The sequence below is a fragment of the Furipterus horrens genome, unplaced genomic scaffold (assembly GCF_987537825.1).
Source record: "Furipterus horrens unplaced genomic scaffold, mFurHor1.1.pri manual_scaffold_5, whole genome shotgun sequence".
NCBI classification, from domain to species: Eukaryota; Metazoa; Chordata; class Mammalia; order Chiroptera; family Furipteridae; genus Furipterus; species Furipterus horrens.
Window position 1 is genome coordinate 179,376,286 of NW_028327175.1, and position 13,231 is coordinate 179,389,516.

Here is a 13,231-nt window from a genome sequence, read left to right on the forward strand (position 1 = left end):
AAGACATTAACTCTCCATTTTTTCCCTTAACTCTATAAACATTTTAGGTGAGGGCTCCTTTGTATCTCTGTCTTTTTCTTCTTCTTCCCTGGGAAGATATATTTGTGAATGTGCATGAATGCATATGTGTAGTATGAGGTAGGGATCTCATTTTTTTTTTTTTTTTCATGCGGTTGAACTTTATTGGGTGGTTATTTTCCTCACTGACTTATGTGTATGGATGCATGTGTGTGCAGATATGTTTATATGAATGTAAAATCAGGTGTACAGCCCTGGCTCATGTGGCTCAGTGGATTGAGCATCAGCCTGTGAACCAAAAGGTCACTGGTTTGATTCTCGGTCAGGGCACATGCCTAGGTTGTGGGCCAGGTCTGTGGTTGGCGGAGGGTGAGAGACTACTGATGGGTATTTCTCTCCCTCTTTCCCTCCCATCCCCTCTCTAAACATAAATGAATAAAATTTAAAAAAAAAATCTGTTAAGGCTTACATGTAATTCTGGCCTCTTCTATTATGTTTATCTGCTGTACGCCAGTATCATACCCTTAAATACCACAGGTTTCTAATAAATCTTAATAGAGCAAGTCCCCATGGCTTCTTTTTATTCAGAAGTGTCATGGTTCTCCTTGGCTTTTTACTCTCCTATGTGAATTTTAGAATTATCTTGCTAAGTTCCACAGAAAATCCTATTAGCATTTTGATGGAATTGCATAGAATAAGAAATTTGGTGTTGATGATTTCCACTGTAAATCATGATGCCATGAGCATCTTATTGTTTGTGTTTGTGATTATTTTTCATGGAACTAAATTTCAAGAAGTGGAATTCTTGGGTCAGAAGATATGGACATTTAAACATAATACTGTCTCATCAAATTGGCAGATATTTTTAAAAGGTGAATAACACCTGCTGGCAGAGGTTTGGGAACTGGGCAACTTGAATAAAATGTTGGTGACTGTGTGTGTTATCACAGATTTATGAATAGTAATCTGGAAGGAGTTATTAAGATTAAAAAACAGTTTTGTCCTTGGACTTGTCAATCCTGTTTTGGAAAGCCTATAGAAATAATGGATCAGGGTCTAAGAATATATGTGTGCATATGTTTACACCAGTTTGTTTACAAGAGCATAAACTGGGAATTTCCATGATGTTCACCAATAGGGACTGTCAAATTAGTTATGATTAAGTTCATACCGTAGAATATTATGCAGATATTAAGAAGATTGACTCAAATCTATATGCATTGACCCGGAAAGTGAAAAAGTGGGGCAGAAAACTGGACTTTTTTTTTTTTTTTTTTTTTTTTTTAAGCAGGAAGGGTGGGAGAATTCTGAATGTGTGCAGATATCTGTATATATTTGTGTAAGAACCACAGGAAAGAGTTAAATTGGTTATTCCAAGGGTTAGGTTGGAGATAGGGCAGGAAGTACTTTAAAATATGTCTCTTTTTCATATATCTTTATATTGACTTTTTAATTTTAATTGAGATACAATTCACATTCCATAAAATTCACCCTTTTCAAAAGTGTGCAAGTCAGTAGATTTTAGTATATTCACTAAGTTTTGTAACTATTACCTGTCTCTAATTTCAGAACATTTTTATCACCCCACTGTTTATAATAGCATTTTTTACCTTTGGTGTTTATAAAACCAAAAGTACTTCAACAATAACAAAGGAAATCATGATGAGTTGCTGGAGTGATAGCTCTGTTTGGAAAAGAGAGGCCTACAGTGTCCATGCCTGTGAGTCAATAAAATTGCTGGCCTGCTGGCCAAGTATTGGTGGGCATGGCCTATCTATTTTCATATAAATACAATAGGATAATAAAAATTTACCAACCATATGAAGCAACAGAATGAAAATAACTTTTACCTTTACCATTTCTAGTGCTCAAATGTTAAAACCGTTGTTACTGATTTTGTAAGTTCTATCAGTTGACGTTCTCCGTAGCCTCACATTTGAGTTAGCTGTATCATTGCCCCATCAGCATTAAGTATTACGTTAAACAGAAACGTGTGAAAGCTGGTACTGTACTGTTTTTGTGACTCTTTGGTCAACAGTGAGATTGAACTTCTTTTTATGTCTCCTAGTCAGTTGTGTCCTCCGTTTTTGTTTTTGTTTTTAATTTAGTTGTTGGTGAATTGACTACTGATTTGTGTTTTTTGTCCCTGATTAGTGACCTTGGCCAGTGCTAAATAATCATTTCTTCCTTGTCTTTATTGTATATTGAATTCATCCTTTTTAAAAATTGTATACTGAATTCTTTCGTTGTGATTTATTCCAAATGATGTTTTGACCATTTAAAAATGAATTTGCTTCCATATTTAGCGTGTATATGATGAAGAAGTGGAGGAACCGGTTCTCAAAACTGAGGCAGAAAAAGCGGAACAGGTACTTGTGTTAAATTCCTCTTCTGTTGAATTCCTGACTTAGAGATGAAAAGTGGTATAGATTTGTAATGTGGCTGGTAGGGGATGGATATTGGTGAAATGAGGAAAACTGCTCCTGTCCGCCCAATAAACTCTTTTACTTCTCACATTTAATATACTAAGAAATATATAGTAAAGTTTCTGCATTCTGGCTTTAGAGCCCAGTTCAGCAGAGATTTTCTGTAAAGGGCTAGTCAATAAGTATTTTAGGTTTTGCTAGCTTCATTGGTCTGTCGCTTTTTTGTCTTTTATTCATTTTTCTCTTTCCTTTTTCCTCTTTCCTTTAAAAATATAAAACCAATTTTTACATCGAGGGCTATGCAGGAATAGGCCAGAGGCTGGGCTATAGTTTGTAAGTTATTTGAAGACTGTTTACCTATCCTTTCATGACTCCTTTGCTTCTTATTTCTACCAGTTAGAACTGACAGATGCTTGCTGGATAGTCCACACACATTGGAGTGCCTTCTAACTACTGCAGGATGTGTTAGTATGGAGGATACGGACTATGGAGTGAATGTTACTGACTCTGGGAGGATTGCAAGGAGCTAGTGATGTGGAGAAAGACTGCCCTCAGGAGGTTGCAGTCTTGGTTGGGGTGACAGGATATATAGCATGTCAGAGCTCCATGAAAGTTCAGATGTGAAAGAGCTCAGTGGGTAAGATAGCAGAGAAAAGTTTCAAGGATGAGATGTTGGTTGGTTGAGGAAAGAAAGTCCAGATTTTAAGGCCATTTTAGCAAGAAAGAGTGCCATAAGCTAAGGTTCTGAGTTAGGAGATGTACCTGGTATTTTATGAAGAGAAGGGTTAAGGGGGAAGGGGTGGAAGCTGGAGGGCTTCATAAATTGGGCTGAGGAGTTGAAGGGCAGCAGTCCCTACCTTTTTCCCCCTGTGGCTTCCTGTTATTATTCCTGGGTTCTCACATCATAGGCCAGAGGCCAGATAAATGTTCTTGACTCTAGCAGAAGTTGTACCCTTTTCCTCCCACTTAGGAAAGCACAATGGGATGTGATTGAGTTTATTATGGGAGTATGGGAGTAGCTTTGAATCACCTCTAACTTATTTAAAAATATAAATCATTTGAAAAAGTTGGTACTTTATTAGTAACTGTTACTTGTAACATATGAAATTGTTAGACTAGGAAGGGATATTAGATACGAGCTATAGTTCTTCCTATTCCCAGCCTTTTTTTTAAAATAAGTTTTTTTAATATTACTAATTTTAATATTACTCAAGGGTTTGCTAACTATTTAAGTACAATAGTATCCAGTTACACCAAGACAAGGTTCAATTTCAAAGTGAAGGTATGTAAGTGAACTCTTCAAAATGCCACTATGTATTTATTTCACAAACATATTTTCACATACTTAGTACAGTGTTACCTATTTAGAAGCAAGCATACCAGATGCAACCAAAACAAAAATGCTAAATTAGAAACACTTCCATATTTGAGATAAAAGTGTAAAATTCTCCTAGGATTTTCCCTTCTGGTTCTCAAAACAACACTGTATGGTTTGGTTCTTTCTATAATTGTCCATCACTTTAGAATATGTGTGAAGAGGGGGAATGACACTAAATTTTTTTTTTCAATATTTCTTACAATTGATAACATAGTTGATTGTATGAGGGACTGTCACTGAAAACTGCGTTGTAGGAAGTAGAGACCTGTGGACTATTTTCAGCAGGTTGGTGATCTATACAGACCTCTGGGGCGGGTGGGGAAGATTGTTCTTAGGGTGGTGAACAGCATAGATTAGAGATGAAATTGACCCTCTTGGTTTGAAACAAATTTATAAAATAGCTGTAATTGTCTAATTACCATTATTTTTTAACTAATTAAAAAACCACACCTCTTGCTGGAGTATTTTCTTCTAGGTTTTTACTCTTAAAATTGTCCAAAGCACCATTAGTTAACCAAGGAGAGTGGGATAGAGTTCTGGTAAAGCTGAAAGTCTAAGCCCTTCACTGCTCTTGGAGCAGGAAAGTGAGGGGCTATTTGAGGGCTTGTGATATGCCGTCCATTGTTGCTGTACTTTTACCTAAGTTATCTGACTGAACCATCATGCAGTAGTCTCTTGTTTTCATAGATGGGGAATCTGGAGTTCCGGGACTTTTACTTTGACCCATATCCTGAAAGTGATAAACTTGGGATTTAAACTTATTCCAAAGTCTGTATTAAGGCATTCATCAGAATCTGCATATTAAGATTTTTTTTTTTTTTTGGAGCACTGATCTAGGTTTTAGAGGACATTCACAATGTTTTATTATAGTGGAATCAACATATTGAAGATCCATGCTGAACAGTATTTTTTTGTAGGAGAAGACCCGGGAACAGAAAGAAGTAGATCTGATTCCAAAAGTTCAGGAGGCCGTGAATTATGGTTTACAAGTATTGGACAGTGCATTTGAACAACTAGATATAAAAGCAGGAAACTCAGACTCTGAGGAGGAAGATGCTAATGAGCGGGTGGAACTGATCCTCGAACCAAAGGTAAAGGCATGCAATTCAGATATTTATTGTTACACCTGTTGTGTTTTGGATACTTTATTTGGGCACGGAATTACTAAGACATGGACTTTAACTTTACTTCTAGCAAGTGAACATATCACTTAGCATTTTTATAGTGACTCCATCAGAAAAACTTGCTTTGCAGGAACATTGACTGAATACTTACTAGATCCAAGGCTGCATGCCAAGTTAGGGGAGTACAAAGTTTCAGGGCATGGTTCCTACTCTCAAAATGCTTATAGCATTACGAGATAGTGGGGAGAGAGGAGACATTTATGAGAGTCACCATCATAAGTACTTCTAAGCTGGAGAAATTAGGGAAAAGATGAGACTTGAATTGGGTGTGGAAGTTGAGAAGGCTAATGAAAGGTAGAGATTCTTAGGAACCTGAATTCTGTAGCTTGTGCTACAGGACACTGCAGAAGTGTTGAAAGATATTTGGGTTGTTTTCAGGCTTTGGCTATTATGAAAAAAGCTGCTATGCATGTGCATGAACAGACCATTAGTCTAATAGGTATTTATTGCTTTACTATTACTTTCTCTCAGATTGGCAATGGAGACAATTGGGGCAACACAAGAATCCCAAGTAAACACAAAAAGTGACTGTATTGCTTTTGAGAGTCCTTGTGACACTAAAGTGCCCTACAAACTGAAACATGCTACAAAAACAAACTCTTCTGGTCATTCATTTAGCTGTACATTTCTTTTTCAGTTTGAACTTACAGTGTCATATCAAGTTGGGGCTGACCCTTTACCACTGTTACACTTGCTGGCTTTCTTTTTTACTGTAGGGATTTAGAAGTTACCAATGGAACCTAGGAAATGTATTCCCTGGTCTGCACTTGCTAGTCCCAAGTCGCACACTACTTTCTCTGTTACAGGAGGACTTGGGAAGGCCTTCTAAGTCAGCAGTTGACTCCATTCTCACTTTGTTTTCTTTGCACCAGATTGGTTGCTATTGTATCTTTAACTTTTACATTAACCTTCCCAAACTTTTCTGTTGTTTGAAGCATCAGAATTATTCTCCCTTGTCCCCCAATGTCTTTTCATAGGAAAGCGCTGTGATGACCAAAGAATCATCTCAGAGGACAAGTCATCTTTTCTTCCAGCAGTGGAGATGGGAGGTTGTCCTGGGGGTGGAGTGCTTTCTTGTCCTTAAGTTTTTAATGTGTCTGATGGATGGGTCTCCGATATGTATTATCGTATACACTGTTTCCTTCATTTCATTCTGATGTTTTGACATCTGGTCTTATTTTACCAACTTCACTTTTTAAAATTATACAGTGTGAATCTCTAAGGGATATTCTCTTTTTTTAGTTATTTTTTCTCTGATAGGTTCACATCCATCTTTTAGACATTATGTTCATTATGTTGATTGTAGATATTTGCATAGTTGTCATTCTGGTTTTCGTTTTGTTTGTTTGTTTGTTTTTTATCTAGCCCATGCTTCTTGTGCTCTCTTACAGCCTTCTCCTTTGCTCTGATGCAGTGTGAAGGAGTCCTCAATTCCGTTTATGCCGTGTGACCTGTTTGTCTATACCTCCTCCCTAAAACCTGGATATACCCACCTGCCTTCTCATAGTCATATAAAAAACATTTGGGTTATTTCTTCAGTGTTCTTCTCTCCAAATTTAGGACTCTTATTGAGGAATCTCAAGGTTGATAGATTAATTGGTTGGTTTTTGTTTATCAGTGTCACTTTTTAGGGGAGAAAGGTAGGATTAGGAGTCATCAAAGCTTGCCAGAATTTCTGATTTCTTTTCTAGGTCCTCCTCCTTTTGAACATGTTGCTATGAAGTTGTGGCCCTTTGCCTGTGTTGATTACTGCTGGTAAATGTTTTGCAGGCTTTTGCCACTTTCGTTAATATAACTAGGCACTCGACTCTGTGTGATTCATCCTCATCTTGCCATCTTTACCAGGATTTGACTTTCTAAATAAGGTTTTTTGTTTGTTTTTTGTTTTGTACTTTTAATCTTGCTGTGTTTCTTACTCTCTGCTTTTATTATGTAAGTTTTGGGAGGGTAGTCAGCTGAAACAAGATACCAAATGGAAAGCTTAATTTTATTTTTCAACCTAAATGTTTAATGGCTTATTTTCTAACATTTTTTACAGGATCTATACATTGATCGTCCTTTACCTTATTTAATTGGGTCAAAGCTGTTCATGGAGCAAGAAGATGTAGGTCTTGGAGAGCTGTCCAGTGAAGGTACTCTTTGCACCAAATATTTTTGTTACTTTTAATATTTATATCTTAACTTTTTATTTTAAAATGTTCTAATTTCAAACTTTACATTAATGTTGTAGGAATAGTACCAAGAACTTCCACATACCCTTGACCCAGCTTTACCAGTTGTTAACATTTCACTACATTTGTTTTATATTTTTCTGTATATATATATATGTAATTTTTTTCTGAACCTATTAGACACACATTAAACAGACATCATGCCTGTCACTCCTAAACATTCTGTGTGTATTTTCTAAGAACAAGGACATTCTCTTACATAGCCATACTAAAATTATCAAAGCCAGGAAATTTAACGGGACATAATACTATTGGTTAATCTTCAGTCATATTCATATTTTGCCAGTTGTCCCAATAATGTCCTTTATAGTCACTTCTTTCCTCTGATCCAGGATCCAAATCCAGGGTCACTCACTGCATTTAGTTGTCCAAAAAAAAAAAAAAAAAGCTTTCTTTGCTTGTCACAACCATGATATCTTTGGAGAGAACAGGCTAATATTTTTCTTTGTAATTAGTACATTTTTCTTTTTGTAATTATTAGCTATCTTGTGAGGAGATACTCGGAGGCTATATAAATATTTCATCCCTCAGATACTTTTAATTCTAGTTAGTTTTATCAAAATTTCTGTGGTGCTGTTATATGGTGGTTTATGATTTTGAGAAGAAAAGAAACTAAGCTCATTTTTTATGAATATTGGTGATAACCCTTATCTTTGTTCTAAATAGAAGGTTCAGTAGGCAGTGATCGTGGTAGCATTGTGGGCAGTGAAGAAGAGAATGAAGAAGAGGTAAGGACTGTTTAGTGTGTCTAGGTCATGAATGACAGGAAACTTAGGGTGTCTTTAGCAGGCCAAGTGAATAGATGTTTATGAATTAGCCATCTGTTTTCATAAATCTTTTAACAGTCATAGAAGCCATTTTCTGAAGTTTTTCTCTTGGGATTGAATTTCCTTATTTTGTGAACAAAAAATGGAAAATTGCTTTAATCTCTTTTACTATTTCCCTCCCTTCCAGCTTCCCACCAAATCTTCTTTTTACCAATATATTTTGAAGAGGACAGCTTAGATATTTTTTGTGGGATCTCTTCCTGAGATACAGTCTTTGAGTAAATTCTATCTTTGAATAATTCTAGGGAAAATGTGTCCAGATTTGAAACTTTCATTATAAAATCTTCTAGACCAGAAGAATACTTAAAGCATTCACTTATGTTTTTGTTTTGTTGTTGCTGCTAGCATCTTCATATCTAGAGTATAATCTGATTCCTTGCTCTAGGGACTTGGAGTCTGTTGACCTTGACCACTGTTGTATCTGGCTTGGCTCCTTTAGACTGAATATTTGCTATTGCAAAGGGTAGAGACATTTGAGTGTGGATTTCTAAAAGGAGACCAGATTGTATGCATATACTTCTTTTTCTCTTCTTCTCCTGTCCTCTTCCCCTGCCCTCCTTCAGTCAGCCCTCCAAACAAAACATCTAATAGGAAATAAACTTCCCTTAAATAACGTCCCTATAACTGATGGTCATTAGCTGAATCCATTGCTTTTAGCCATCAATGTAAGTCTTCATGTAATTGCTGTTGGCAAATACTGATGTTCCCTTCCTGGGCCTGATGAAGTAGTTACCCTGTTTAAAAGGGAATATAGAGTGGAGTCCAAAAAGTAAAATAACACAAATCAACTTCAGATAATTAGTTAATTAAATGTGAAACTCTTACTTTAAATTCAATAGTCAGAGAGACATGGACAAGTTGTTAAAGATGTTTTAATTAACCACAAAATATTACATGTTAATTAGAACAACTCTTGGTGATATAGCCAGCTTATATATACCTTGATACTTCAGGTGACCAATAATCAGTACAGAGACCGACTGTTGATGAGCCTCAAAGACTTAGACCCAAAATTATTGCTGTGCTTCTGAGTAAAGGCTCTATTAACAACAAAGTCCTTTTCCCCCTAAAGGAGTCAGATGAAGATTTTGTCAGTCATAGTGACAATGATCAAAACCAGGTAAGGCTTATATATTAAAGTGATTTTACTTTTAAATGTTAATTGAAGCGTAGCATATATACTAAATAGACATTCAAATTACTTTTGAATGATTTACTTGAAAATAAGGATTTATTCGTATTTACAACTAATTTTCCTTCAAGCATTTCATGTTTTTACGCTAATCACTCTTTTGTATATATTTTTTAAAATTTTTATGTTTTATATTAATTTTTCTTAGGAAAAAAAATGAAGTAAAAAACAAAATTGGGAAACAGCCTCTAAAAGAAGGCCCATTTACTCAAACTGAATCCCTCTCCACTGTTTTAAAACTTAAGACAGTATAGCAGTAAGATGAACACTCTTCTAATCTTACTGTTTTAATATCATTGTCGTAGTGTTTGGGTGTCCTTCTAAGGATATATTTTTTTGTGATACATATATATATATATATATATATATATATATATATATATATATATAAAATTTATTTTTTGCTATTTCATGTTAATATAAATGTTTCTTTGTCCTTGTCATTTTAAGTAGTTTTTGTAATTTGCTTTGTAAAGTTCTGTGTTTTTAAGCACACGTATATATGGTGCTGTCATAGTCTAAGTGTATATGAAAAATAGTTTATTTTTAGGATTTTTTGTGATAATGATGTATTTAGTATTTTCATACATAAAAGTCCTTTGTTTATGTGAACTGTTCCCTTAGGCATAAGGTGGTGTAGAGTTAATAGTAAAGGCTCCTTATGGACATTTGAGATTATAGATCCTGCATAACGATTTTTCTACAATCTCATCACTGGGATTATGATTTTTGCTACCATAATATAAATAGTTGTATATAGAGTTTATCCCAGTTTGCATTTGTTCCCCAATTGGGAGTATTTTTTCATAAAAATTTTGAACTATCAAATGAAGGATTTAGTACTTTCTGGTTGGTACTTGTATTTTCCCAGTTGAATTCACGAATATGGCTGGTCTCTATAATTTTAATGATCAACCCATATTTTTTTCTATGGAATTTACTATTAAGATCTGTAAATTCAGTTTTTCAAACAATACAGTTTAGTGGTTAAAAGCATTGGCTTATCTATTTGTATTGTTAAAGATAGACTGGTTTTGTGTATCATAGCTAACCTCAGTTCTAAAGATTTTAATTTGGTGACTGGCACACTTTATTGATCTAAACATTAAAAATTCTCTAAAAAAAGTTATACACTCCAGTGGCCACTTTTGTAAAAATTAGAACTTAACAGATAAAACGTAGTTTCAGCCCTCCAATCTTCATCTCACAGTCTCCAGAAGCAGCTGGTATTAGGATCTGTGAGTGTACATACCCAGAGTGTTTCTCTTTGTTTTTGCAAGTACAGTATATCTGTGCCCATGGAAATGGTATAGGGATGAGCAGGATGCAGAGTATCATACCGGGTTTATCATTCAGTTTTTTCACTTATTGCCTTGGATATCTCTTCAATTGTTGTAGCTTATTTTTAAAAAAAAAACTATTAGTATTCTTATTAAGATAAAAAGATATTTAGTTTAATCATCTCTTTAGTGATGGATATTTTAAATATTTCATTTTGTTATTCTTGTGCTAAAAATAAATCTTATATATTATCTGTTCTAACATATGTACTGCTTCATAACTTACGCTGCATTTAACAAACTATTACCATTTTACCTAAAGGCTAATTAGCAGCATTTCTTATTCAGCTCGATGACCTTATGTAATAGTTCTAATCTGGTGGTTTATACTCTTAGCAAACTGCACAAATAAGTGATGAAGAAGAGGACGATGATGGTTGTGACATTTTTGCTGACTCTGAGAAGGAGGAGGAAGATACTGAGAATATTGAAGAAAGTACTAGACGTGTAAGAAACAATATAGTTGCTATCTCTTGGCAAAATTTAGAAGTGGTACCTGACTCATTCCTTTTATTGCAGGTTATAACTGTAACCATCTTATTTTATATCATATTTGTATTTTCCTTTACTTTTGAAACTAATGGTTGAACATTAAGTTGCCTTGCATATATCACATTCTCTTTCAAATGTTATAATTTTACAAGTCAGATCATTCAAAATATATTCAGTTTCAGAATTTTAAGACCCTAATACTCCTCCTCTGCCCCCTACCCCAAGGACTTCATGGTAGTTTTCTTATCTAGCTCTTTGAACTATAAAAATATAAGGAAGTATGGAGCATCTCCCTTTGAAGGAACACTGAATCCTGTTTCTCAGGTGATCTGTATAGGGAACGTATGTATCAGTTCATTTAAACACTGTTTTCTCATTTCAATTTCTTTATGACTGTTTCCAAAATTTGGTTAGGTATTCAGAAGTAAACTGTACTAGTTTATATGTTACAAAAAGTGATTCTTTCTGTCTTTTCTGCTTGAAGAAAAGACCCACAACCTTTGCTGATGAGCTGGCTGCTCGGATCAAAGTGGATGCCACAAGGCAGATGGGAGAGGAAAAAAGAGGTAGGTATGCCCCCCTGCACCTTTTATCCTCTAACATGAGTTAACATTGTGGTGGTGGGGAAGTGTAGGACCCTGCTGGGTGGGCTTCCTGAGGGCAGTTCTCTGTTTAATTTTACTCAGGCATGAGAGACTTAGGTCGCACTTCTTGTTCCTTTTTTTGGTTTATAGACACTGATAACTGAACACTGTGGAGCCCCCAAGAAAAACGCACATATATACATTTATATAACATTGTATATGCAATTTCAGGGGATTAATGGATACTTTAGAGAAGCATGGGCCCCAGATTAAGACTCACTGACTTAGTATTTACTCCTGTATCTTGACTAACTGAAAATGTACTATACAATGTATTCTAGTGATTTAACAGGGTGGAAATATGTCAGGGTAATTTTTTCAGCAGGTGCAGCCCTGGTATGCACATGACTGTGGTATATAAGTTGAAGCTTTTTGCTTAAAAAGAGGCACTGTTGAGTGCCTGCTATGGTAAGGCACTGACTGTGAAGTGCTCAGGTAGAGCTGAGACACAAAGTTGAATGGCTTGCTCCGAGTTTAGGAGTCAAGAGGATGGCAGACAAATATGTAAAATATCAGATAAATACTTAGCATAAACTGAGTGTGGTTAAAATTGTGACATATTTTTCAAGCCTTATCTCTAGGAGCAAAATCTCAGAAGACGTTGAAAGAGAAGAAGGAGAGGAAAACTCCCTCAGATGGTAGGCCTTTTCCCTCAGTTTTTTTTTTTTTTTGAAACTAAGCGATTCCAAGGTCTTTTTTATTTTATCTTATTTTTTGATTACATTTAGTAGGGTGAGATTGGTTAATAAGATTATATAGGTTTCAAGTGTACAATTCTGTGATACATCATCTGGGCAAAGGATTCAAAAACATACAATTTATGTGCTTACCACCCCAAATCAAGTCTTTTGCGCCATATATTTGACCCCCTTTACTCTTTACTAACTCCCCACCCCACTTCCCTCTAGTAACCACCATACTATTAAATGTATCTATAAGTTTTTGTTTGTTTTTCTTGTTTGTTCATTTGTTGCTCTCAGGTTTATTCCCATATATGAATGAAATCCTACGGTTCTTAATTTTTCTGTCTTATTTGGCTTAGCATGATATTCTTAAGATTCATCCATATTGTTGCAGATGGCACTATTTCATCTTTTCCTACAGCTGAGTAGTGTTCCATTGTATATATGTATCACATCTTCTTTATCCAGTCATCTATCAGGACACTTGGGTTGTTTCCATGACTTGACCTTTGATTGTTTCCATGTCTTGGCCACCATGAATCATGCTGCAGAGAACATAGGGGTACATTAATTGCTGTGAATAAATGTTTTCAAGTTTTTTGGGTAGGTACCCAGTTGAGAGGTTGCTGGGTCATATGGTAACTGTATTAATTTTTTGAGAAACCTACATTGTTTTCCATAGTGACTGAACCAGTTTACATTCCTACCATCAGTGAATGAGCATTCCTTTTTCTGTACAATCTGTCCAACACTTATTACCTGTCTTGTTGATAATAGCCATTCTAATAGGTGTGAGGTGGTATCTCTTTGTGGGTT

The 13,231-nt window shown here is 35.4% G+C and overlaps 1 protein-coding gene across 5 annotated transcripts in view; it reads left to right on the top strand.

The window, feature by feature from the left end:
* LOC150010478 (WASH complex subunit 2-like) overlaps window positions 1–13,231 on the top strand; it is a 70,105-nt gene that overhangs the window by 4,969 nt on the left and 51,905 nt on the right. For all 5 annotated transcript variants that reach the window (XM_090278381.1, XM_090278382.1, XM_090278384.1 and 2 more), the window contains exons 4-11: window positions 2,325–2,387; window positions 4,740–4,913; window positions 7,045–7,138; window positions 7,904–7,965; window positions 9,137–9,184; window positions 10,933–11,043; window positions 11,573–11,654; window positions 12,302–12,370. In XM_090278381.1, coding sequence (XP_090134507.1) covers window positions 2,325–2,387; window positions 4,740–4,913; window positions 7,045–7,138; window positions 7,904–7,965; window positions 9,137–9,184; window positions 10,933–11,043; window positions 11,573–11,654; window positions 12,302–12,370 — 703 coding nt within the window. The remainder of the gene's footprint in view (window positions 1–2,324; window positions 2,388–4,739; window positions 4,914–7,044; window positions 7,139–7,903; window positions 7,966–9,136; window positions 9,185–10,932; window positions 11,044–11,572; window positions 11,655–12,301; window positions 12,371–13,231) is intronic.